The 23663-nt window shown below is 43.2% G+C and overlaps 1 protein-coding gene across 1 annotated transcript; it reads right to left on the bottom strand.

The window, feature by feature from the left end:
• Window positions 1–1677: 1677 nt before the first annotated feature.
• On the bottom strand, window positions 1678–23120 carry wdfy2 (WD repeat and FYVE domain containing 2). The gene is made up of 12 exons (XM_017724640.2): window positions 22984–23120; window positions 22052–22119; window positions 17226–17299; window positions 16366–16420; window positions 15084–15234; window positions 13448–13560; window positions 12450–12576; window positions 9630–9735; window positions 8056–8157; window positions 5736–5866; window positions 4977–5085; window positions 1678–4088 (listed from the first exon to the last, which is right to left on the bottom strand). Exons 1-12 carry the CDS (start codon window positions 23118–23120, stop codon window positions 4059–4061), a joined length of 1203 nt encoding a protein of 400 aa, XP_017580129.1. The 3' UTR covers window positions 1678–4058.
• Between the last annotated feature and the right edge of the window lie 543 nt (window positions 23121–23663).

The following is a 23663-nucleotide window of genomic DNA, read 5'->3' as shown; positions in this document are numbered from 1 at the left end:
CTTTGTATACGGAAACAGAGTCTATTTAAACGGATTCTTATTGATCGGCTCCACCAATAAAAAGCAATTAAAACCAAAAAAATCTGGAAGTAGTTTTTTTTTTTTTAAGATGTTCTTAATGTACGAGCTGTTGTCTGAGCTTTTGGGATGAGGAGAAAGTTTTACAGCCTGTCGTTTTAAATCAAGGTGGCCCAAAGTTGCCCGATGAGGATATTTGATTTGCTGCCCTTTTCAAGACCTGGTCCTGTGTCCCCGTCGGCGCCAGCCTCAGTGAAAGTGAGGCCAATTCAACACAGATCCTCTTCAAAAACTTCTTCCATTAGTCCAATTAATTATTAATCATATTTGAAACAAAGTGCGCAATAAGCGCCTGACTGATGTGTCAGTGACATTGGGCGATACTAAAATATCGCTCAGGCCCTTCAGTTTGCACTGAAAATCAATGTTTAGATGTGATGCTGACTTATATAAAGTCTAGACCAGGGCTTTTGTTTGCTTATACATGTCAATATAAGGTTTGAGAAACGAAAGGAGCAAATGAAAAGAGGCATATCAGGAAAAAGGGCGAGCCTGATGCTTCATCAGAGAACTACCCTCTGCAATGTCGTCTGTTTTAGCCATTGAGCTCCATTCACTCCCATTCATTGAGGACTCGCTCACGGGCGCCCCCTGCTGTTCAGCACTCCTATTTTTGATATAACGAAGGAAATAGGAAGTGGCCATAAACCTGCTCTGGCTTCAATGTTATTTTAGCCTCTGAAGGCCCAGCCTACCTGACCACTCTTTCAAAATAAACGTCCCTTGTGGTGAATTAAGTACAGCAGAAACCCTCGATTTGTAGATACATTAATTGAATGCATGTTCAAAATCTAGTGGAACATTCCCATCAGTATTAATCCTGCTACAGACGGACGAAACTCAGGATCAAGAGGACCACCTCTGTTTTATCTATGTGACGTACTTTCGTCTATTTTATTGATAACGGTGAATCAGACACATGAGTATGATGAATTAGATGCCAGTTTCAGGCTATAAGCTCCCATTGCTTGTTAGCCACATTAGCCTCATAGCGCCATTTCTATTCTGCTACCGCCACTCAACAGCTGCCTCGAGTCCATGAGTGATGAGTGCCATCATAATCTGCCTAACGAAGCTGTGGAATATATAGTTACATTAAAGTAGCAGAAAGTTTTTAACCTCATCTTTATCTGTATCATCTGTACTGTACCACCGAATATAACGGACAGTCATTTTGAAACATCTTCCTATACAGAAAACACGTCGATCGAAGTCGACAATTAACAATGTATACATACCGAGATGCTGCATTGTCTGTTGCTACAGAGCCCCGCTGGTGACATCCTGTATAAATAAAAAGTAAGGTGTGGCCACGCATTATTAACGCATGGGAACGAGATCCTAATGCTGGGCCACGACTTAGTAAGGCGTGGGAATGTGATGATTAAGTCGTGGCCATGACTTGGAATGAGAACGCGGCTTACCAAATCGTTCCCACCCCTTACTAAGTCGCGGCCACGCGTTCTTTTTATTTGTACAGGATGTCACCAGCGGGGTTCTCCATCTCAGGCAATACGTCTGTGCGTCGGCCATGTTGGAGAGGTCAAGATCAGATTCACTTCTATTGAGAAATTATGAGTCTCATTATTACTCAACCCATTTTCACCAAATCCGTTTAATTATAATCCTCAGACACAGATTAATCCGGGCTGCACCGGTGCTCTCGGCAGCTTTTATCTCTTTAATAACTGATCGTGGTAATTAGCCGTTCAGACCAGCAGGAAAGTATTCAGTCTGCACCTGATGCTAAAAACAGAGCTTAGCGCGAGAAACACAATCTCAGCAAATCCACCAATGTGTGAATCACTTCTAGTCTTAATACACACAAAAATAAACCAAAACCCCCCAAAACACAGTAAGGACGACGAAGATAACTGGCTCCCCATTTGCCAGCTTCTTGTTCAAATTTCCCCGTTCCGCTTTAAAATGGTACAGCAGTCACTCTCTGGTGCCTGAAGCTGCACCATTTAAGGTGGAACGGGGAAACTCGAATAAGAAGCCGGCAAATAAGAAGCTTCAGGTTTGTGTCAGAAGGTCCTAAATAATCTATCATAATCTATTATGAATACACGGATTAAGGAATGCTGTAACTTACCCAGCTACAAACCTTTAACCATCACTGTAAATAAACAGCTGCTATATCAAGTTAAGATCCTCTGAATAGACTATTAAACAAAATAAGCTTAATATAAAACCAGAGGAAAAAACGTTACATCAAAAGGTTCTCTGGGCCTCATTGACCACACGGCCACCTCTACACAAACACCACATAGACATGAGTGTGGATCACTGCGTTCCCTCCGTTATATAATCCTGTCCCACTTCAGGAGCGAAATATTCTGGAAATAGTGTAATATTGGACAGTGTCTTTCTTAAACTGATACTCTGTGAAAACTTCTCTTTCCTCTGGAAATCGAGGACCAACTCTGAAGTAATACATCACACATGTACAAATATCTTAGACCAGTGAGTGGACACTCCCAGACTAAAGATTTCATGAACGCCTTCAACAAAAATGTGTTTAATGATGGAATTCAGCAACTGCCAGTCTGTGCTTGTGTCTCATTGCGCCAATTGGAGACTTACAACTAGCTTGTTTAAAGTGGTTCCATTGCCTAGAAAAGGTCTTCAATTTGACCATACGCCCGTTCTCAGTGAACATTCGGCTCGCAACCAGTTGGTCCAACAATCTTTATGTCACACCCATAAAGTTGCATCATGGTATAAAGCCCTGTTGGTGAACCAGCCCAAAGACACTGGCACGGGGGTCTATAAAAGGGAAACCCGATACTTTGTCAGAGTAGAGGATGCCCATTTTCACAGGTAAACACAAACAAAAACATCAGTCCGAGCTGAAGAAAAAAGCTGCCAGGTCATTGTTGGCGGTGATCTGCAAACCATCTACATCAAAGGTAAGATATAAATGAAAAAAAGAAGTAGGGCAGTATGCTTTAGTTTAGGATGCTTGCATCAGCTTCTAGGTTTGCTGGCGTTTACTCATCTTTGATATCTACACCTCTCAACCCTAACTCGCCTCTTTATTTACACGGTCCCTAACAAAATAAACACACTGACCTCAACCCGTGACAAAGTTCCACTTAATGAATCCTCTTCACAGCCATGCAAACCCAGTAATTCATACCCATTTCACCAAAGGTAAACAAATTTTTCACGGTCCAGTTTAAACTGAATTCAAACCAGGGGGCTTCACACAAGGTGCGACCCCTTTCAATAATTATTACTACAGCTAAACAACATCCGTTTTAATTTAGTGTCAAATCGACGATCCATGATCAACGGACCACGTGTAACATAAATTAAGCATGTATGAGAAAGGCACTTGTTCACACATGCCACATGCCTTGAATCAACACCAACAGTTTGATTTGCATATTCACAGACGAATAAACAACACTAGGTTTTAAAGAGGGTAACAGAGCTCAGGCCTTTTTCACAGGATCTGATTAAGCAGGACGCGACTGGCCCATTTTAAAGGAACAGTTCAGTCAAAAAAGCGAACGCTGTTTACAATAAATTAAAAAGAAGAACAGCCACCAATTAGTACTGTGCCAGTGATGTCATGCTAACTGCTGGCCATTAGCTCCCATTCACTGAAAGCCACATTAACGTGTTTGGTCAAGCTATTCTTTTCACATGACTGTACATGGTCCCACATGTCTCTCTCTCACACACACACACACACACACACACACACACACACACACACACACACACACATCCTGGGCATTTCCTGTTACTGTCCACCCTCCAGATCAGTGCTAGACTTTTCCTTGAGTTCAGTTTGTCTCTGCAGGCTGTTTGAGCTGATCCTGCAAAGGCTTTTCATCTTCTTAGCAGACAACATCTGGGTCCATGGTGAACTGCGTGCATCTTCTCCATCCACACAGAGCTTGCGCCGAGTACTGCAATGGTGACACCATCCTCTGGTGTGGGATGGTCACCGCTGGTCAAGGTCACTTTCAGGATACCACAGGGGTCATATCCCATAACTACAGAAATACAAAACACATATAAAATTGAGATTATTATTTTATTCTAATTCTGAGTGCAGGAAAAAAAAAAAAACACTCTGGCCTTTTTCAGACAGGCAGCTCAAATCTGCATTTTTGGCATTTTCAATTTGAGCTGGACGGTGTTGAGAGGGGTACATCTTAGTAAATCTATCTAGTCCCAGCACAGTATGCATGCATTTGTTGTTACTATGGCAAACAAATGTGGATATGGGAGCAAATGTGGCTACAGTCTGAACATACAAATCAGATTTGATCAACTGTAACTTGACATTTGAACAGTCCGTCTAAAACATCAGACTCAGAAAAAACAAACCGGTTTTGCCCTGCAGTCTCAACAAAGCCTAGACGTCAGAACCGCTTGTATAGGAAAACGAGTGGCCAACCTCTGTGTTTTTGTCTGATGTTTAAATGTTCTACATCATTTGAACACAGCAGCTGCTTTTCACACTGTGTGAAATTTTCATGATGAATGGACCAATAGGAATGCTCCAAAATGAACGGAATCTCTAGATTAGCTGTTATTTAAAGGTTAAGAAAGTTTTTGCTTTAAAATAAACAATTACGCTAAAATTTTTGGATTTTTTTGGACAATATGCAGTTAATCTGAATGTGGCTTCTCAACTGCACTGATTATGCGAAGTTAGAATCATGTTTAGTGATGAATATTCAAAAAAAAAAAAAAAAGGCTCACTTCCACCAAAATAAAAAAGCTTGGTGCATTTTTTGTTGCCCGTTTTCTATATTTTGTAGATTTATGGCTCTGGTCATATCAAGCACAAGTCATCATATCATTTAAAAGACAACAGACAACCACCTCTAAAACATCAACAATGATTGCTAGCATGTATTTCACTGCTGACTGACCTTGATGACCCTGTCTGCTCCGGAGGTCAGCAGCCAGCTCCTGGTCGGCTCATAGTGCATGTGCACGACGGCATGCTTGCTGTCATGAAACGTTGCAGTGGGTGCCCGTCTAACAAACAAACAAACAAACAAACAAACAAACGATTGATTAAATAAATATTGTGGGGAAACTCGCAGCACACCAGTCCAGCTGGGGTTTACAGGAATCACTTTTGTGCCAAAGCAGATAAATAAATACAGAAATAAATAATAGAACAATATAATAGAATAACGGAAATAAATCTAGAACCCATTCTCTCTCCTCAGCATGTCCTCAGACATTTACAGAAGCACATTCCCACCAGAGACAAGGGAAAAAAAAAAGATGAAATTCTGACTGATCACATTTCATTAAAGCATGAAGTTTTTGTTGGACCCCCCCCCCCCCCCCCAAAACTACTTTATGTCCATTTTTATAGACAACAGTGTTGTACAGGGTCAGAAACATGACATGAACCAGTCGATTATAGACCATTTAACCCTATCGATTACTTTGAGACAAATGTTTTGATTTCGCCATGCAGTTAGCACAATGCTCCATTAGCCTCTTAGCTTCAGTGTATAACTAACACGCCTTCGCTGGTTGACTACGTTTCCAATCCGGGGGATTACGGCAGGAATCAGACTAAAATAAACTTTATAGTTCAGTTTAAGGACTAGACAGCAATTCAGTAGAACAAGGGTGCGTTACGGTGGGAAGCATCTGGAGATGTAACTCACTCTTCATCAGTGATGGACTCGTGGCAGCTGTCGCAAACCCGCACCTCAAACTCGAAGCCCATGAGCGGAATGGTGGAGCGCTTGGACGAGCACTTGCCGCACACGGCCTGCCCGCACTTCCTGCAGTGATGCTTCGGGAAGAAAACAACAGTCAGTGATCTTTACTGAGGCGCTACGGCGTTGGCGGTTCTACTTTACCTACAAACAATAAGTCATACTGTAAATAAAGTGCAAGACAGGAAAACATTAGAACCCCAAATACTTATAAACAAGGACATAACGTGTCATTAGAAAATGCACCTGAACGTGGTGACGGCGTTGACTTTAGAACGTTATAACCTGTCAGAGGAGGTTATAATAAAACGTGCGCTCACTGTTCGATCGGAATAAAATTCTCCAGATGCAAGATGATTGGTTGACAGGCGTTCTAACGGTGCTGCTGTTTCACCATGACGTCAAAGGTTTTCCACAGACACTATTACTTCGCTGAGACGCCGTTGCTAAGCAACGGCTCTGACAGCTGTAGGAGTTGCTCGAGCTGTTTGAACGCTTTTACTTCTCACTTTGCCACAAACAGAGAACGGACACTGTTAAGGTCACATCTGACCGACAGCCGATCTGGTCCGACTCTGAAGACGAGACGACGCTAAATTCCCAAACGGTCAGTCGGTCTGTGTGACGCAGGAGAACGAACTGCCGGCCGAGCAGCGAGTGGGCGGAGCTCGTTACTCTGACGTAGCAACAAGCTGCTCGCTAAGGAGCTCTAATTAGGAGGAAGGAGCTGAACATTAAAACATATTAAAGCCGCGTTCACGGCCAGTTTATTCATTTCTTACTGTATTTATTTAACTGCTGTATTAAAGCAGTAGAGCACTTGAGGAGGGACTTATCACCAATAACATCACGGCTGTGATGATCTACGGCCACCAGATCACAGCCGGGATGTTATGTTGTGATAACATCGCTCGCTCTCGTGTTCTACTGCTTAAATAAAATATTTGTTCCAGGTGAAGCGATTTCCTCTGCAATGAAGCAAAAACATACTGTAATTTCTTCAGATAGAACATTAACAGTCTCATTGTTTTGATACAGATACAAGCATCTACACACGTACATAAAAACGAGCATCCTTTGCACAGCTCCAGCACAAAACTCCCATTCTGCCTGGGGCTATGATCTAAAATGAGTGCTCAGATATTTTAGCATGAACATCAAGCAGATTGCATCTGTTTTTATTCTACGAAATCTTTATTGTACTATATAATTTGAGAGATAACTTACAAAAAAAATAAGGTTTATTCCCTGCTTTCAAGTTTTACTGCTTTGGTTTTACACTGCCCCCTAGTGTGCACAAGCAGGACATACTGGAAAAATAAGACAAAATGCGTTCTGTTCAAAAGTTATTGGGCATTTATTCTATATTTTCTTTTCATCAATACGTTAAACTCAGCAAGTAAACAATAAGTGCATCAAAATTTGCAGATAAATTATTTAAGTTTGGTCCCTGTGCAGGATGTGAGGACTTATTTTCACAGAAAATGATCAAAGCATGTAATTTGACTAAGTGTATATAACTGTACCAATTAAACTGAAGGGGAAAACCGTGATACTGATTGTATGTCTATGGCTACGTTTACACAGCAGGTAGAAGTTGTTCAAATCTGATCTTTTTCTTCACGTGTGTCTCTATAGCGTCAGTGTGAACAGATAAAACACAGTGAATCTGACATTTTCAGTTCTGATTTAAGATGTTTTCATATGTGGTGCTGAAATACGATCCGTATCCGATGTGCGCCAACCCGGCTCGGTCTGAACAGCCAAATCAGAATTCATGCGGCTTTTACGTCATGATTTTATGCTGCTAAGGAGGAGAACGAGGCTGCAACATCAAAGAACAGTTAAAAGTCTGAAGGCGAAGTTTAAAGAACCCCAACCGAGGACACAAACCAAAGAAGTGACCGCGCCCTTTTTACGGCGAGCTGGATCACATTCAGGGCGATGAGCCCAGCTGTCAGTCAGTGAAGCTTCATGATGGCTCCTGTGATGCTGGTGAAGATGAAGCTGATCCTTTGGGAGCGACTGGCGTTCGTTGGCAGTTATGATTGTTTACCTCTGGATGAGCCACGTGAAGCTCTGTCCTTTTGCACGTGGGTCAGTTTTGGAGCTGATCTGTTCAGACTGACGTCGCATACAGATCACATTTAAAAGACAATCTGAACAGCTGACCAAAAAAAAATTCGGATTTGGTGAGAATATCAGGTGGGCCACTTTTACCTGCTGTGTGAACTGTGTGAGCCTGTGTGTGCTTTGTGGTGGTTACCTGTCGCAGGCCGATCTTTTTGCTGTCCCACATTTGTTTGAAGTTCCAGAAGAACGGCTGTTCACACCTCTGACAGGAGTCGCTGTCCAGCCACTCTGGAGTCTGAGAGAGGGAGCGCACGACAAACACACAGCGTTTATTATAAGGTGTGCCAGTGGGAAGACGCACAAAGCCATTAAAGATCAGTTCACACTTAAAGCCATAATGCAGTCTCCCTCTTAGCCCAAATGTAGCCGATCAGCCAAGACATGTTTGATGTCACAAGTCTCCTTAAGTTGTACACTGGAACTGTGAGGCTGGTGTAGCCAACAAGGAATTACCATCATGCAAGCTGCATCCCCAAATCCCTAGTAGGCTGGCTTATGTGGTGTCTGACACTGTAAAACAGTCCTCTTTCATACATTCAGCTGTTAATGTGTGTTTAAGACAGCAGCTACTGTTTTTAGCTACTTCAAGGGTTCTTGGATAAAGAAAACAGAGAACCATGAACACTCAAAGATGCATGATGAAATGGTTCTTCAGATTTATGGAGAACGCCCTGTAGATGGTTCTATATAGAATCTTTTCAGAAGGGTGCCATGTAGCACCAAAAAGGGTTCTTCTATTGTGCCAAGCTTGACATTGTAACAATAAGAAGAACGGTGCTAGATGAAAAGGGCTGCTTTCTAAAAGGGTTCCATAGAGACCCACAACACATACAACACATTCTCCATCAATCTGAAGAACCATCTCACCATGCAAAGAAGATTAAGTGACCCTTATTAATCCCACAACGGGGAAATTCCACCTCCGCATTTAACCCATCCGTGAAGTGAAACACCACATACACACTAGTGAGCACACACACACTAGGGGGCAGTGAGCACACTTGCCCGGAGCGGTGGGCAGCCCAATCCGCAGCGCCCGGGGAGCAGTTGGGGGTTAGGTGTCTTGCTCAAGGACACCTCAGTCATGTGCTGTCGGCTCTGGGGATCGAACCGGCGGCCTTCCAGTCACGAGGCTGGATCCCTAGCCTCCAGCCCACGACTGCCCCCAGTCATGCAAAGGGTTCTTTGAGTGTTCACGGTTCTATATGGAACCATTGCTAAAGAACCATCTTTAAGAGTGTAGTTTAGGCCACGTTTACAGATAACAGTGGATCATATGGTGTGAAGAAATGATTGTAAATGCTGCATTGCACACTGTATATAATATGAATTACAGTATTACGAATTATAATACATGTGTGGTCTGTATGTGTGTGGTTATCCCACCAAAGACATCCTGAGCAGATATTTCGGTCTGCTCTCTTTATTTGGTAATGGTCCAAGGGCCGCTATATGCCTGAGACGCCTATATAAACACCACTCTTTGAACGTCTCAGCCGGTGAGTCTGTTGTGTCTATAACCAGCGTGAAAGACTAAACATCTATCCTCCAGACTCGAGGCTGATCTCCTGCTTCTATATGGTGTATATACACTTCTATTACTTGTTAGCTACATTATCTTTGTAGCCCCGCTGCAAAACTAAGACTACATTTGGGGTAAGAGGATAAACTTGACATTAATCTGCAAATTCACATGTTTTCTATCACCTCCTGTCGTGTAACGTCCATGTTCCAGACGACGATTCCTCCATCAGAGCCGCAGGAGATGAGCTGGCGAGTATGGGGAGCGTAGCACAGTCCCTGCACCTTCTCACTGCAAGCACAATATTACTGATAATACACAATCATGCAATCATACAAGCGCTATGGTCCTCGCTGACCACCTGATATACAGTGCAAAGCACAACAATCCATAAGCCTAAACATTATTTACTAGCATACTGTCTGATTTATGCTACAAGATGCAAAACGGCCTTTATATCCTACATTTCATAAGATATCAAGTCCCTTTTAGATCCTGTAGCATACATTTTTGTCCCCAAGGTAAGTGTGGCGTTTTTGGTGGCATATACACTAAAGAACAGTGATAATTCTTTTTTCCATGACCGTTCTCTTTATCTCCTTTATCAAAACAGGCTGTTTTCGTTACTGTGCCTTTAAGACTGATGCATGTAAATGAGCTCTGATCTGATTAGCTGCGATGTGTCATTCAAAAATCAGTCTGGGCTGAAACACTCCTTGTAACATCAGCGTGAGTGGGCGGGGTTAGACCGCTGTCTGTAGTCGTGCGTCATCCTGTAGTCCTCGTTATGCCCGTATTAGGAGCGCCGAGTTTGAGCTCCATTTCTCTATGGCCCATTTCTATAAAGGGTTTTTCTAAAAATCGCCTCTATCGCCCCCTGTGTTAAATAAAAAGCCCCTCAGAACCCGATAAGTTTTGCCCTGTGTACATTTCTCTCCCAAATATCCCTGGATCCTCCGAATTCGGATCCTCAGAGTCCATTTGTCTTTAGATTATCGAAGTTTATTTAAAAATCTTTATCCTTTCGTTAGCTACTAGATAGGCGTGGCTGCTTTCCTGCCCAGCGGTAAATAAAAAGGCACCAAAACTAACTGAACCAACAGTTTAAAATTTGATTTCCTCCTCACAGCATTTATACGGTGTGTGAACGCTGCAGTTCTGTCCATCAGGCCGAAGGATTTTCTGTAACGAAAGGCTCGTCTTATGCGCTGTGATGTATTATTTTTTAGCGCAAATTAACCCCCCAAAAGAAAACTGCTTTAAAATAAATAAATAAATAAATAATAACACTATACAATTCACTTCAATCTTATTAATTAATTTTTTTTTTTTACATAAAGATGTTGTAAAGGGGACAAATCACCCGTGAGCATGGCAGGTGAATGAAACATTAGGAGTGAATAAGAAGTATAAAACGGAGGCCTTGATTCTACACAGAGGTTCACTGGTGGTTTTTTGGATAGTAAATATAACGGTGCTGTAATTGATTGACTTCATAAATTAGTGACTAAATAAAAACAACGAACACTGTTCACTTTAATGTGTCACACTTTAACAGATCGTACCGCAACTTTTAAAACGTGCCAAACCCCTTAAACCCAACCAGCAAACCAGCATCTCTCCTCTACCACACAGACCCTGTTCTGTAAACTCTTGTGAAGGACTCCGCGAGTTTATCCAGTGCAGTTGTGTCACGTTGATGGTGTGACGAAAAGTCAGCCTGACAGTCATGAGTAAACAGCGGGTGCTAGTTTCTATTTTGGTGAGAACTAAAAAAAAAAAAAAAAAAGCATTATTGTTGACTAATATGCTCTTCTATATACACGACATGCTTTCTGCCTGATTATAAACGGCTCATATCCAACATTCTTGCATTATATTTTTCACTAATGCTGTTTCCAAAACAGTTCCATCTTTTTTGCAATTTCTCTTTATCGCTTAGTATTAAACAGGCTCTTTTTGTTGCTGCGCCTTTAGAACCAATATGTAAATGACCTGTATTCTGATTGGCTGCAATATATCTGCTAAACTGCTGTAGTCAGAAGAAGTGAATATATGTAAATAAGAATTTTTTTAAAAAGGCTGTTTTGCCCATTTTTGCACAATGTTTACATAATACATCCAACCCATGTCTAAAATGTGACAAATTCAATTTTCCGTGATTAAACAAAGCTCCTTTAAACATCAGTCCAGTTGTGTATGGACCATTTAACTAAAATAGGCGAAGCTGCAGTTTCACAGTAAAAAAAAAAAAAAAACAGTAAGCATTCTGAACTTCATTATTATTATGAATTATGTTATGATCTATTTAAGCCCAAGGCATTAATTGAGAAGCTAAATGTGTTTTAAAAATCCTCATTTACAGGGTACTTTCTATTGAGAGGTGTCGGTCCCAAACTCAAACCCCTAAACTTACACTTGTGAAAATATTACTTACATTTTTAAAGATTTTTTGAGTTCTTTCAAAAGTGAAGTGGAAAGATTAACATTTAAAATGCATTTAATTCTGAAATAGAAATGCTACGTTTTCAAGTCACTACCAAAACAGAGTTTTAGCGTGTGGGCGGGGCCTTATTTTAGCCACGCCCTAGGAAGTCAGGCTGCATCCCTGTCCCTCATGGCCACATGGTGAGCAGTTAGGTCCCAAATTCTGAAAATCCGTGATTCGGATCATCATCACTGAAACACATTTTCAGCAATTAAGTAAACGTTTGTCTTTTGTGGTGTTTAATGAGCATCTGATTTTGTGTGTGTACAGCTGGTCAAAGCTCGGCTCGCTGATCACGTACAGGCTAGCATTTCTGAGATCTCCTCAAAATCGTCACTACCAAACATTCAGTCCTGAAACATTTGGTAAAGCTTCCACAGTGTTCTGCTGGTTCTGGTGACAAAATATAAATGTTCAAACTTCCAAAAGTCCAAGTCAGTAAAATCTGAAATGGGTTTTTAAACTTTGAACATGTTTCTTTGCCAAGCCTTCAGCTTTGTGTAGATGTAAATCTTACTTGTGTCCCTGCATTTCGATGGCTGTGCCTTTCCGGCCCCCAATGTCCCACATAATTATGGAATGATCCGAGCTTCCAGAGAATAACACCCTCTGCACTGGGTCCCAGCACAAAGCGGTCACGTTACCTGCAACATGAGCATCACATTTACAATATCATTAAAAAAAACAAAACAAACAGAAACAGCTTTACACACATAGTTGTATCCAAGTGTTTAGTCAGATGACAAGATCTGTTCATTTTCTAACTCGGGGCTCACAACCCAAAAGCTAAGAAGAGTCATTTTGTCCCTTCAACAACAAAAATAAATAAATAAATAAAGTCGAACCACCTTGGTAGCCACAGCATTTCACGCCCATTTTACCATCTTCCCTGTAAATATGTCTCAGTATGTGCTGATGTACTAATATGGGCTAAAAAAAAATATAATAAACAAAAACAGAGACTGACTCTGCTCTGCTTTAAGCTTCAGCTCAGCTATAGCCGCTTTTCTCGCATCTCCAGCAGGAAACTTTTCCTCAGCTTCTTGTAAAACGTGTCTCAGCATTCGAGGCTGAAGTCGCTTCTCATTCACTAACTTTGTTTAAACTTTCCCAAAATCCGAACGAGAAGCTGGTGAACGAGAATGACTTCAGTGTTAAACAGTTTCTCGCTACATTCCTCTCCAAATTATCGATGACCTTTGTTTTAGCCTTAAAATCTGGTTCTGCCGTGGAGCCGCAACAGCACAGTACAAGAGCTGCGTGTTGCCGACCGCTGTTCCAAGTGAAATCAAGTCCTCAAGCGAGAACAAACTTACATACGCCATTATGTACATTTTAGCACATATATTCTATTTATTGTTTGTAACTCATCACAAAACATAAACTGTGCAAACATGTAGAGGATGCGTCACTTATTTCCATTAATACGGACATCAACAAAACAGCAGTTCACCGGGGACGCCCAAACTCTTGCACAAGACTGCGTTTCCTTTGGGCCCGTCTGTGAAGGTGTACCTGTGTGGCCTTTGAAAGTGGTGACCAGACTGCAGCTGTCTTGTTCCAGTTTCAGGATGGTCACCTGACCAGAGTGGTCACCCACAAAAGCGTGTCTGGTCTCCACATCAAATCTGACGGGCGGCTTGTCAAGGAAAACCACAACACAGACACAAGCCACTTTAGTGTTCGTCAGTGTAAGAAACGACCGGCAGCTGTAGGAGACGCTCGAGCCATTTCAACGTTTTTACTTCTGACTGTGCCACGAACAGAAAACGGACACTTAAGATCACATCTGACCGACAGCCGATTTGGTCCGACGCTGAAGACGAGACGACGCTGTCAGTCAGTTTGTGTGGAGCTGAACGAACTGCCGGCTGAGCAGCGAGTGGGCAGAGCTCGTTAGTCTGACGTAGTAACGAGCTGCTCGTTAAGGAGCTATAATTAAGAGGAAGGAACTCAACATTAAAACATATTAAATGGCCAGTTTATCCATTTCTCACTGTATTTATTTAACTGCTGTATTAAAGCAGTAGAGACACTTGAGGCTGTGTGTTAAACCTTCCTTCCTTTTTTTAATGCAGTGTTTTTTCTTACTGAGCTCAGTTCATTATTGTATTTTTAGCACTTGAGCATCACATTCTTCCTATAGCAGATAAATGCAGCAAAACCACTAACATCACGTGATCACTGGAGCAGATTAAACAGCAGAGACCGCCAAGTTTTTGTGCCTCAGTTGAACGAAACTGAAATGGACACCTTCACCAGAAAACCAACACCGAAAGAAAGGGTTCTTCTATATTTAATTCGCTGTTTTAGATCCGTCATAAAATGGTGTTAGTGCCTGGATTCCCCAAAGGCATCTAAAGCTAAAATCCAGAACAACTAGTGGAAAACCCCTTGCTTTGTTTTTTTAAACATGTAAAGCATGCAGATGTGGCTTTGGAACTTCTATCCAGCAGTCTGAAGCTTCTCCAGCAGGGGGTGCTATTGGAACACAAGTGTTTGTCATTTAGAGAAGAAACAGCAGTGAATCCACACAGATGCACGTTTGCAGTAGCTTTCAAAACCAGAGGTAGAGAAGTTTATTACTAAAAGTTACTCTGTGTTATCTGTTAAAGAACAGCATTACATTTACATTTACGGCACTTGGCTGACGCTCTTATCCAGAGCGACTTACAATTTGATCATTTTACACAGGTAGTTGAATGCGGTGTTAGGAGTCTTGCCCAAGGACTCTTATTGGTATAGTGTAGGGTGTTTACCCAGATGGGGCATTGAACCCCAGTCTACAGTGTAGAAGGCAGAGGTGTTAACCACTACACTGTCCAACCAACGCTGGTAACATACATCAGTTAATGTCAAAAGTATTGACCATATTAAAAGCAGCTGCAGAAGACGGTGTTCGTGTTTCACTGTTGATCTGATGCTGCTCAATCTGTCTGAACGCATCTGTGCTGACTAGCGCTGGAGAATGAAGACAACACCCTTCTAATCACCAATTGTCATTTTCATTACATTTCAGGTGTTAGACTTTGACACCTCATTGTAGACCCGTTTGATCTTACACTTTTTTTTTGGCCTTTTCCTCTTTTGACCATTCCCGTAGCAGGTTCCCGCATTTTGGCAGGCAGGCTGTGTCTGTTAAAAAGGATACTGAAGTCCAGACACCCACGCAGTGGTCCTGTAGGTGCCAAGCTGCTGACCGCTCTCCGAGCAGTGCCAGGTAAAGCTCTTATCCTGTCCTGTGCTCAGAACCCACTCCATCTCCAGCACAAATAACACCACAGTCACACCACCCTGATGAGCTACATGCACACACAAACACACAAACACAATTCAGCATGAAAAGAGACGCAAATCACACACGCACAAAAAATACAGACCGAAATGGAATAAAGCTGAAAAATATGGCTTAAAAAAATGTTACCACAATGCGTTTTTTTCTATATTCATTATAGTCATTTTAATCCCCAAACATCTAGATATTAACCAGGTAAGTGTGAGGTTTCAACTCTAAAGCGCCAGATCATTATTTTTGGTGAATTGGCTGGCGTTACTGCCCCCGAGCGGCGATTTGGCTGGCGTTACTGCCACCGAGCGGCGATTTGGCTGGCGTTACTGCCCCCGAGCGGCGATTTGGCTGGCGTTACTGCCCCCGAGCGGCGATTTGGCTGCCGTTACTGCCACCGAGCGGCGATTTGGCTGACGTTACTGTCCCCGAGCGGCGATTTGGCTGGCGTTACTGCCCCCGAGCGGCGATTTGGCTGGCGTTACTGCCACCGAGCGGCGATTTGGCTGACGTTACTGCCCCCGAGCGGCGATTTGGCTGACGTTACTGCCCCCGAGCGGCGATTTGGCTGGCGTTACTGCCACCGAGCGGCGATTTGGCTGGCGTTACTGCCCCCGAGCGGCGATTTGGCTGGCGTTACTGCCAACGTGCGGCGATTGGTTGGCGTTACTGCTTCTGAGTGCTGACTGGTTGGCTCTGCTGCTTCTGAGTGCTTATTGGATGGCTCTGCTGCCACTGAGTGCCAATTGGTTGATGAGCTGATCAGCTCACTGGCTGAGTGAAGCAGTTTGCGTTCACTGACATCATGAATGTACATGAGGCACCGTAATAAACTCAAGTTGTGTTCAACATATAACAGCAGTGTTTAAAATGTTTTATTCTGTTCTGTTTTCTGGAAACAGATTAATTCTCTATATAAAAATGTTTATTAATCCATTCATTTTGGACCTCCTCAGGAGCGCCCTCTAGTGATTGACAATCCAAAAGTCATTACTGAGCAGCAATTCTCTCTACAAATGTTCTGATTCAAGCCTTTGCTGCTGATACTAGATCAGCAAGAAGAGAACAGCACAATCATTTAAAAAAAAGGCCTCAAATGTGCATCACTGAGTAAATGTGTGCCTGAGATACCATGAACCAAACTCACCCTGATAGGAGCGAGCTGGAGTCATTTTATTGTAGTCTTCTGACAGGATGAACTCCTGACAACACAGGAAACATATCACACACACACACACACACACACACACACACACAGAAGAATGTTCTAGTTTCGGGAAAGAACACAATGTAATGTGTTGCAGCTGTTAATATTTGCTCTTTGGGTGAACAGGATTGGCTTATTTTTGCATGAATTTATAGTTAAAGCTGTTTGCAAACTTTGGCCCAGGTCTGCCCAGGGAACGCCTCAGATTTCACACAGAGCTCATTAACACACCTGTGCTGTTCGCTTTGTCAAAGTGTAAAACTCAAGCAGGTCATTCCTGGTTTAGGCCTTGGAATAATTGAGGGGAACCAAACTTGCAGTTTCCCCTTTATGCCAAATCTACTCAATCAGCCAAGACATGTTTGGTGTCTGAAGTTTGCTTCTTTGTTTTAGCCCTGGAACTACAAGACTAATGCAGCTAACATGTAACGGAAGCTGACAGCCACCAGGTTAGTATCGTGTGGGCAGCATATCTAAATATTCTTGGGCTCTACAGCAACGAATAAGAACTTCAGCCTCGTGTTGGCCAGTTTATGTGACTGACGCAGATTGATAACAAGGATGATAATAATAATAATAATAATAATAATAATAATAATAAAATTAATGCACGTGTTAATGGGCAGCATATGAGCTTCCATCACTTATTGGCTACATCAGCCTTGTAGCTCCAGTGCAAAGCTTAAACAAATTTCAGACACCAAATGTGAATTTTTTGTTATGAACAGTAAACAACTGCTCTTTGATTGAACTAGCGCTTCAAGTTCAGGACTGCCGGGCGAGTCTCTGGGTGAACTTACCGAGACGACTCCGTTGTCCATCCCGACAGAAAGCCTCCTGGTCTCAGGATTGAAAGACATACACGAGCAGGGAGCTGCAACAGAAGCGAAAAACATGAGTGGTAGAAGCCCAAAACAGCAGGAATCATGCAGCGACCGGCTGTACATTACAGGCGCAACAATATTCATATTTCCAGGATTGATATGATTGTCTTAGACCCCCAGTTTGAAGGCGTATGATCCCTAAATGTAACTAAAGCCCAGCAGTGAGGAGCTGAACTTTCCCCTCCTCTGCTGTCCCTGCAGATGGGCAGGGTCGCCTACAGAGCGGCGCTGGTAGCTGTTAATGAAGTGATGCTCTTTTATTAGAGGGTCTCATTTCAGAGGGAAGATCTCAACCCTGCCCTGTAGCTCAGTTCCAGAGGCATTAGGGTGACAGAAGAAAAGGGATTATACCAATGGAATAGGGAAGGGAATATACCAACATTACTGCTATTAATATTTGTTAATGAAGTGATGCTCTTTTATCTGAGGGCCTAACAGGCTGCCCTCAGATGCCTAGTTTTAATCACTGAGAGACCAAAAAATCCGAGACGTTCAGAAGAAAAGTGGCTGTACAGATTTACATAACACGTTTTCTGAATTTCGCAACTGTATTGAAATGATTCAACCCTTAGTTTAAGCGCACAGATACATGAGCACTTGCGCAGGAACACCCCCAGGCACACCGTTTACTGGTAGTAAGTGGACTAATTTGTAGCATTTCACAATCACAGACCTGTGAGAGAGGAAGGAGTGCACATGGCTGGGCGGCAAAAGCGATGAAAACAGCAGTTTTCTGCCTGGAAGGGTCAAACGAGCCTCGACAGGCGCGCCGTCCGACTCGCTGCTGGCTGATGGACTGGAGCACGTACTCCCTTTCACACAGCGCACTAATCTACAGCCGTCCTGCTGCCAACAGATGACACATTTGTACGGTCTAAGTGGTGGGACTCGGCTATTAAAGAAACGAAAAGAAAGATATTCCTTCATCAACTGAACTATCAGATACGAATCACTAGCTGAAGGTTAAAGAAACACTTTCAACCCAACTGCTACCGCAGCTGTAGCGTACGGTCAGCGACCACAGACGATCATTTCAACACATTTCCCTGAAAAAAGAACAGAAACCGGTTGACTCAAAGTACACCCATAATAGAAACCAAGTGGGAATCCAGTTTTCCACTTTGTCCATCTGCTGAGGCAGGTTTGGTGTGCAAATTCTGGTTCTTCACCTGAAACTACAAGCCTAATGTTGCTAACAAACACTTGAACTCAATAGCCACCCAAATAGCCAAAACTCGTTTGTGTGCAAACACATGGGCAAAACTTCTCTCTTGGGTGACCGAGTTCTAGTGTTTGTTACCCACATTAGCCTCGTCTGATCAGGCTGGAATTTGGGGACGTATTTTTACACTCATCATTTTACGCTAATGAGCTGTAGTGTTTGTTAGGATGAGACTAGTTTCAGCCTCAAAACGTTCCACCCACATGTATATAGAATGTCTGATATCTATGGTAAACTAAGCTGGACACATCTATCAGGTTTTTGTCAGATCCAGTTCGACTGGCGTATCCATGTGAACACCTTCCATGCTGCAGGATTATACACCCGCTGCCAACGTACAATCACAACGTGAACCTTTCGGAAACAGCTATAAATAAAGTGCCTTGGACTGAACTTGTGAAGTTCACAGTAGAACATCTTAAAGATTACTCTAAAGCTCTTGGGCGGGACATCTTTGAGCGTTTGGCGTCATACCGATTTGTTTCCTGCGGGTGCGTTTTTGTTGTAGTCATGTTGTAATCGCCTGCTCCTGTGGCTGCACATCACTGAAACGGCCCCTTCCTGTTAAAATAGGCTGAAGAGCAGATGGACAGAAGCCCGGATTGCGAGACTAGGCTGAGACAAACTGAGAGAATGTCTGACCAAAGGCAGTTCATGTTACTTTCACTTGTTTTCTGGTATATACAACTCTGCCCACACCACTGCCCTGGAATTCCTACTAATTCTTCTCTGCAGAAAACCACTCCCATCTGTGATGAAGCCAATTAAACAGCTTCCCATATTAATCCGAAACACTTTGAGGGCTTCTACAAAGTACGGTTCACACATTTATCTCAAGTCAAGGCAAGGCTTTTACCGTCATTCTATCTACATACAAGCACACAGTCAGAACAAGGTGCAACCTGGAACATGTACTGTCCAAGTTGGGTGCCTCAGAAGCCAACTATTAAAAAAAAGAAAAGAAAGAAATTCCTACATCAACTGAACAATGAGATATGGATCACTAGCTGAAGGTAAAAGGAACGCTATCATTCCCAATCTAACTGCTAACGCAGCTGTAGCCTACGGTCAGTTACCACAGATAATAATTTCAACAAGTTTCCCTGAAAAAAGAACAGGAACCTGTTGACTCAAATTACAGGCATAATAGAAACCAAGTGGGAATTGCTGAATTATTTTCAAAGAACAGTTTGGTGAGAAATCCTATTTCCCCGATTTTCCCTTTACCCTGTATGTAGTCCACCTGCCGAGGCATGTTCGGCGTGCAAATTTTGCTTCTTTACTTTCGAACTTGAGCTACAAATCTAACAGCTTGACGAACACTTGAACTCAATTTCCACCCAAATAGCTCAAACTCGTTTCTGCACAAATATACGGCCAAAACTTCTCTCAACCCACTCAAACCGCATCCGGCTCTTTGTTAACGCTGTGTAGACTTGCCAACACAACAGCACAGCACGACTTACTGTGAGCTGTAAAAATGAACAGAAACTCACGAAATAGACAGAACAAAGTGCAGAAATCCACAAATGAAGTTCAGTAACAGCTTATTGGCCTCTATTATAAAGGCATTTCCAGTAAACAGGTTTTCTGTTCTTTTCCAAGTAGTGTCAAGGTTATTGACCACAGTAACTGACCAGACACAACACATGCTGCAGAATGAAAAACTCTGGAACAGTCCCTCAATGGTTGGTTAGTGTAGTGGGTAACATCTCTGCTTTCTACACTGTAGACTGGGGTTCAATCCCCACCTGGGCAAACACCCTCCACTAAACCAATAAGGGTCCTTGGGCAAGACTCCCAACACTGCCTTGGCCTACCTGCGTAAAAATAATCAAATTAGAAGTCGCTCGGGATAAGAGCGTCTGCCAAATGCCGTAAATGTAAAAATTTATTGCATGCAGCTAGCAAAAAAGGTGGTCTGCACCTGACTGGTCAGCTGACTTGTAGCAGTAAGAATGATACCTCAGAGTCACACAACACGGTGCAGACAGGTCAGGTTTCAGTCTGAAATATTTCCATACAGTATAGATCAACGTCAGGTGACGTGTCTCACATTCTCTGCAGGTCTACACCACAATCAGTCAAAACAGTAGAACAAAACACAAAAATACAGTTTATTTCCGTTTATTTATTATTAGTTAAAGGGGAGGTCCACTGACTATTCACTACTTCTACATAATTAAATGTTAAAATCTAAACAAAGTCATTCTGAGCAGTTTCATGAGAAACACTGTTCTAAAGAAACGTAAAGCACAGAGCTGTTCACAGTGGTGGCGATAGGAACCAGACGTCTGAAGCGTTTAGTCTCCCATAGGTGGGAATACGCTGCCACACGTCGGAGACTTTGTCATAAGATCGTTTTAGACTTTTAGATTTTGATTCTAACTCCGATATTCAAGAATCCATTTATGGTGGAGGAGCACATGGAAAGTGCTGTAGGGCAAAATAGTCCCCAAAGAATTTGTTGTATTTGTTGTTTTCAGAATTACCACATCAACGTTCCCGATAAAACCTCAGATAACACTGAGGTTGGCTGGTGGTTTTGGTTACCACACCCGTTGGTTCCCATCACCACCACCGTAAAGAGTCTCTACAGAGAATCATTTCGCATCAAACCACCCTGAATGACTGTTTACATCTCAAGCACTGAATTATACAGAAATTATGAAGATCGGTCGAATATTTAGTAGTAAACAAACACCTGATGAAGTAAACAAACACTATGATCCAGACATCCATCCATCTAGTCCTCCTTGAGCCAAAATACAGTAATTTGACCTACAGCAGCGTGAGCTGCCCATGTCTAATAATCCGATAACTGCAGAAAATCAGATTTTGTAAGAAATCCAATCAATGCGTTTACATGAACTTGGGTAATCAGATAACGGGAAACTCCGGGTCCATGTGAGTCAGGCAGTAAGCGCATTTTCTGCAGCCAGCTGATAAAGTCAGTAGAAGACGTGACGTAAACGGAATAAAAGCTCAAACTTCATGCATCTGATTATTTTTTTTATTTTATTACATTGTCACCTTTCCTGAAGCGATGATACATACAGCATCTAGAAGATGAATATTTAAATGGTTCATTTAGTCGAAAACGGTTTTCAGCTCACTTTTCAGTCCAGTAGTCTGTTCCGCACATGCGCAGAGAGAGACATCCGAAAGAAATCAGAGTAAGAGTTCACGCTGAGAAATCGGGTTCCGGAGCTAAAATCCAGCCTCTTTCTCAGTTTTCTTGCCTGGTGTCTGGTGTTTACATGACCACTTGGATAATCTGCTACCTGCCGAAATCCGATCATGACCCGATTACTGAGTGCATGTAAACACGGTCTAAAGAATTAGAAGAAAAAGCGCATCACTGCATCTTTTTACACTGAGCCAAGCTGCACCACATAACCAGAGTGAACAGGCCAACTCCAAAAACTGCAGCACAGCAATGACGGGCTGTGACAAACACTCAAGTAAAATAAAGGGTGGGCCGCTAGGGTCAGCAGCAGGTCGGGACAGGCAAACTCACCCGGCATTGTGTGGTAGATACTGGGCCAGTACTGTCCACTGTCTCTCTTCAGCCATACACGGACCGTCCTGAGAAAGATTCAACATGTGCATCCCTCAGTGCTTATTTACAGTAATAACGACATCATATTCATCATTTAATAATATAATAGTGCTGTAGCAGCATAGCAGGTGCCTGGCATTCCTTCAGGCTGTTTCAAGGCATTTCAACGTGCGCAGCGTCACATTTCCACCAGCAGGCGGCGATCTCACAAGCAGCCTGGTACAGCTCTCCCTGCAGAAGCCTTGAGGGTTTTCCCCCCTAAGGGTTCTGCAGTAAAGGCAATGGTTCTACTTCTTTATAGCACCAATCCATGCTGAAATGGTTCTTCGGATTGCTGGAGAATATGCATTTGGTTCTGCAAGGACCCTTTTTTTTTGGAAAATGGTTCTAAATAGTACCAAAAAGGGTTCTCCTACGGTCACACGCCTGACACTGTCTCAACAGCAGGCATGCAGAACCACTCTGAAGGACCATCTGACCATGCAAAGGGCCATTTAAGCACGCAGATGCTCACAGTTCCACAGAGAACCACCCCCTTTGGTGAAGAACCGTGTTTGCTCAGAGTGAACGACCCCATAACCCGCAGGCTCGAGGCTGAACCACGAGCTAACTACGCAAACAAACCCCTCCAGCCTGTCAGATGACCAGCCTACTGGGCCAAAGGCCGCTGTGAAAATGCAGGTTAAAGGGCTCTGGAGCGCAAAGCGCGCATGAACGGGTTAATCAAAGGAGCTTTGCGGGATTTGCAATCGTGTACCAGGTTATCGAGCCAGGCTGGAGGTCCCTACAGGGCGACTGGACATATAATGCGTTTAGAAAATGATCATGACCTGCTGCACTACACAGCCCCCCCACACACCCCCTCGTCACGACCACCCCCGCCTGTCTACCTGTCCTGGGAGACGCTGATCACCCCGTCCTCCTTCGGTATGATCACGGCCGTGTTCACCACGTCCTGCAGGGCTTCGATCTTGCTGAGCAGGACGGGCTTGCGGGCTTGAGGGCGAGGGCTGATGTCAGCCGCCATGGCGCAGCGAGAGGGAGCTCCCTTAGCCTCGTCTCCGCCGCGTTCCGCACCATAACACCGCCAGCCCCGCTGCCGCCCGACGCCCCCGCCGCCCCGGAGGCTGCGAGCGCTTATGATCGCTGAGCACGGCGGAGCCGCGACGCTCGGTCGGTCCGCAGCGGCACCCCGCTCCCGGCTGTGAGGGGGCAGCCCGGCTCAGAAACACGGACGCAGAAGCCGCAGCGCCGACTCGGTTATCTAGAACATGTGGAAAACAACGCGCGATCTCGTGAAATAGATACAGCCGGAAGTGGGGCGGCATCATGTGAGACGGTTCGTTGACCCAACAAAATGCGGACACAAGCGGTCAGACCGCTCTGCTCGGTTATCTATCTATCTATTTATCTATCTATCTATTTATTTATTTATTTATTCTGGTTTGATTGGTAAATAAAGGTACATAGTCCGCGTATTATTTTATTATTTTGCGGCAGATTTTTTTTTAAAACGCAGTTGCACTTTTTTTTTAACAGACTTTTATTTTTTATATAATATATATATATA

Source organism: Pygocentrus nattereri, chromosome 6, assembly GCF_015220715.1.
Source record: "Pygocentrus nattereri isolate fPygNat1 chromosome 6, fPygNat1.pri, whole genome shotgun sequence".
NCBI classification, from domain to species: Eukaryota; Metazoa; Chordata; class Actinopteri; order Characiformes; family Serrasalmidae; genus Pygocentrus; species Pygocentrus nattereri.
This window is presented reverse-complemented; position numbering and strand designations above follow the sequence as displayed.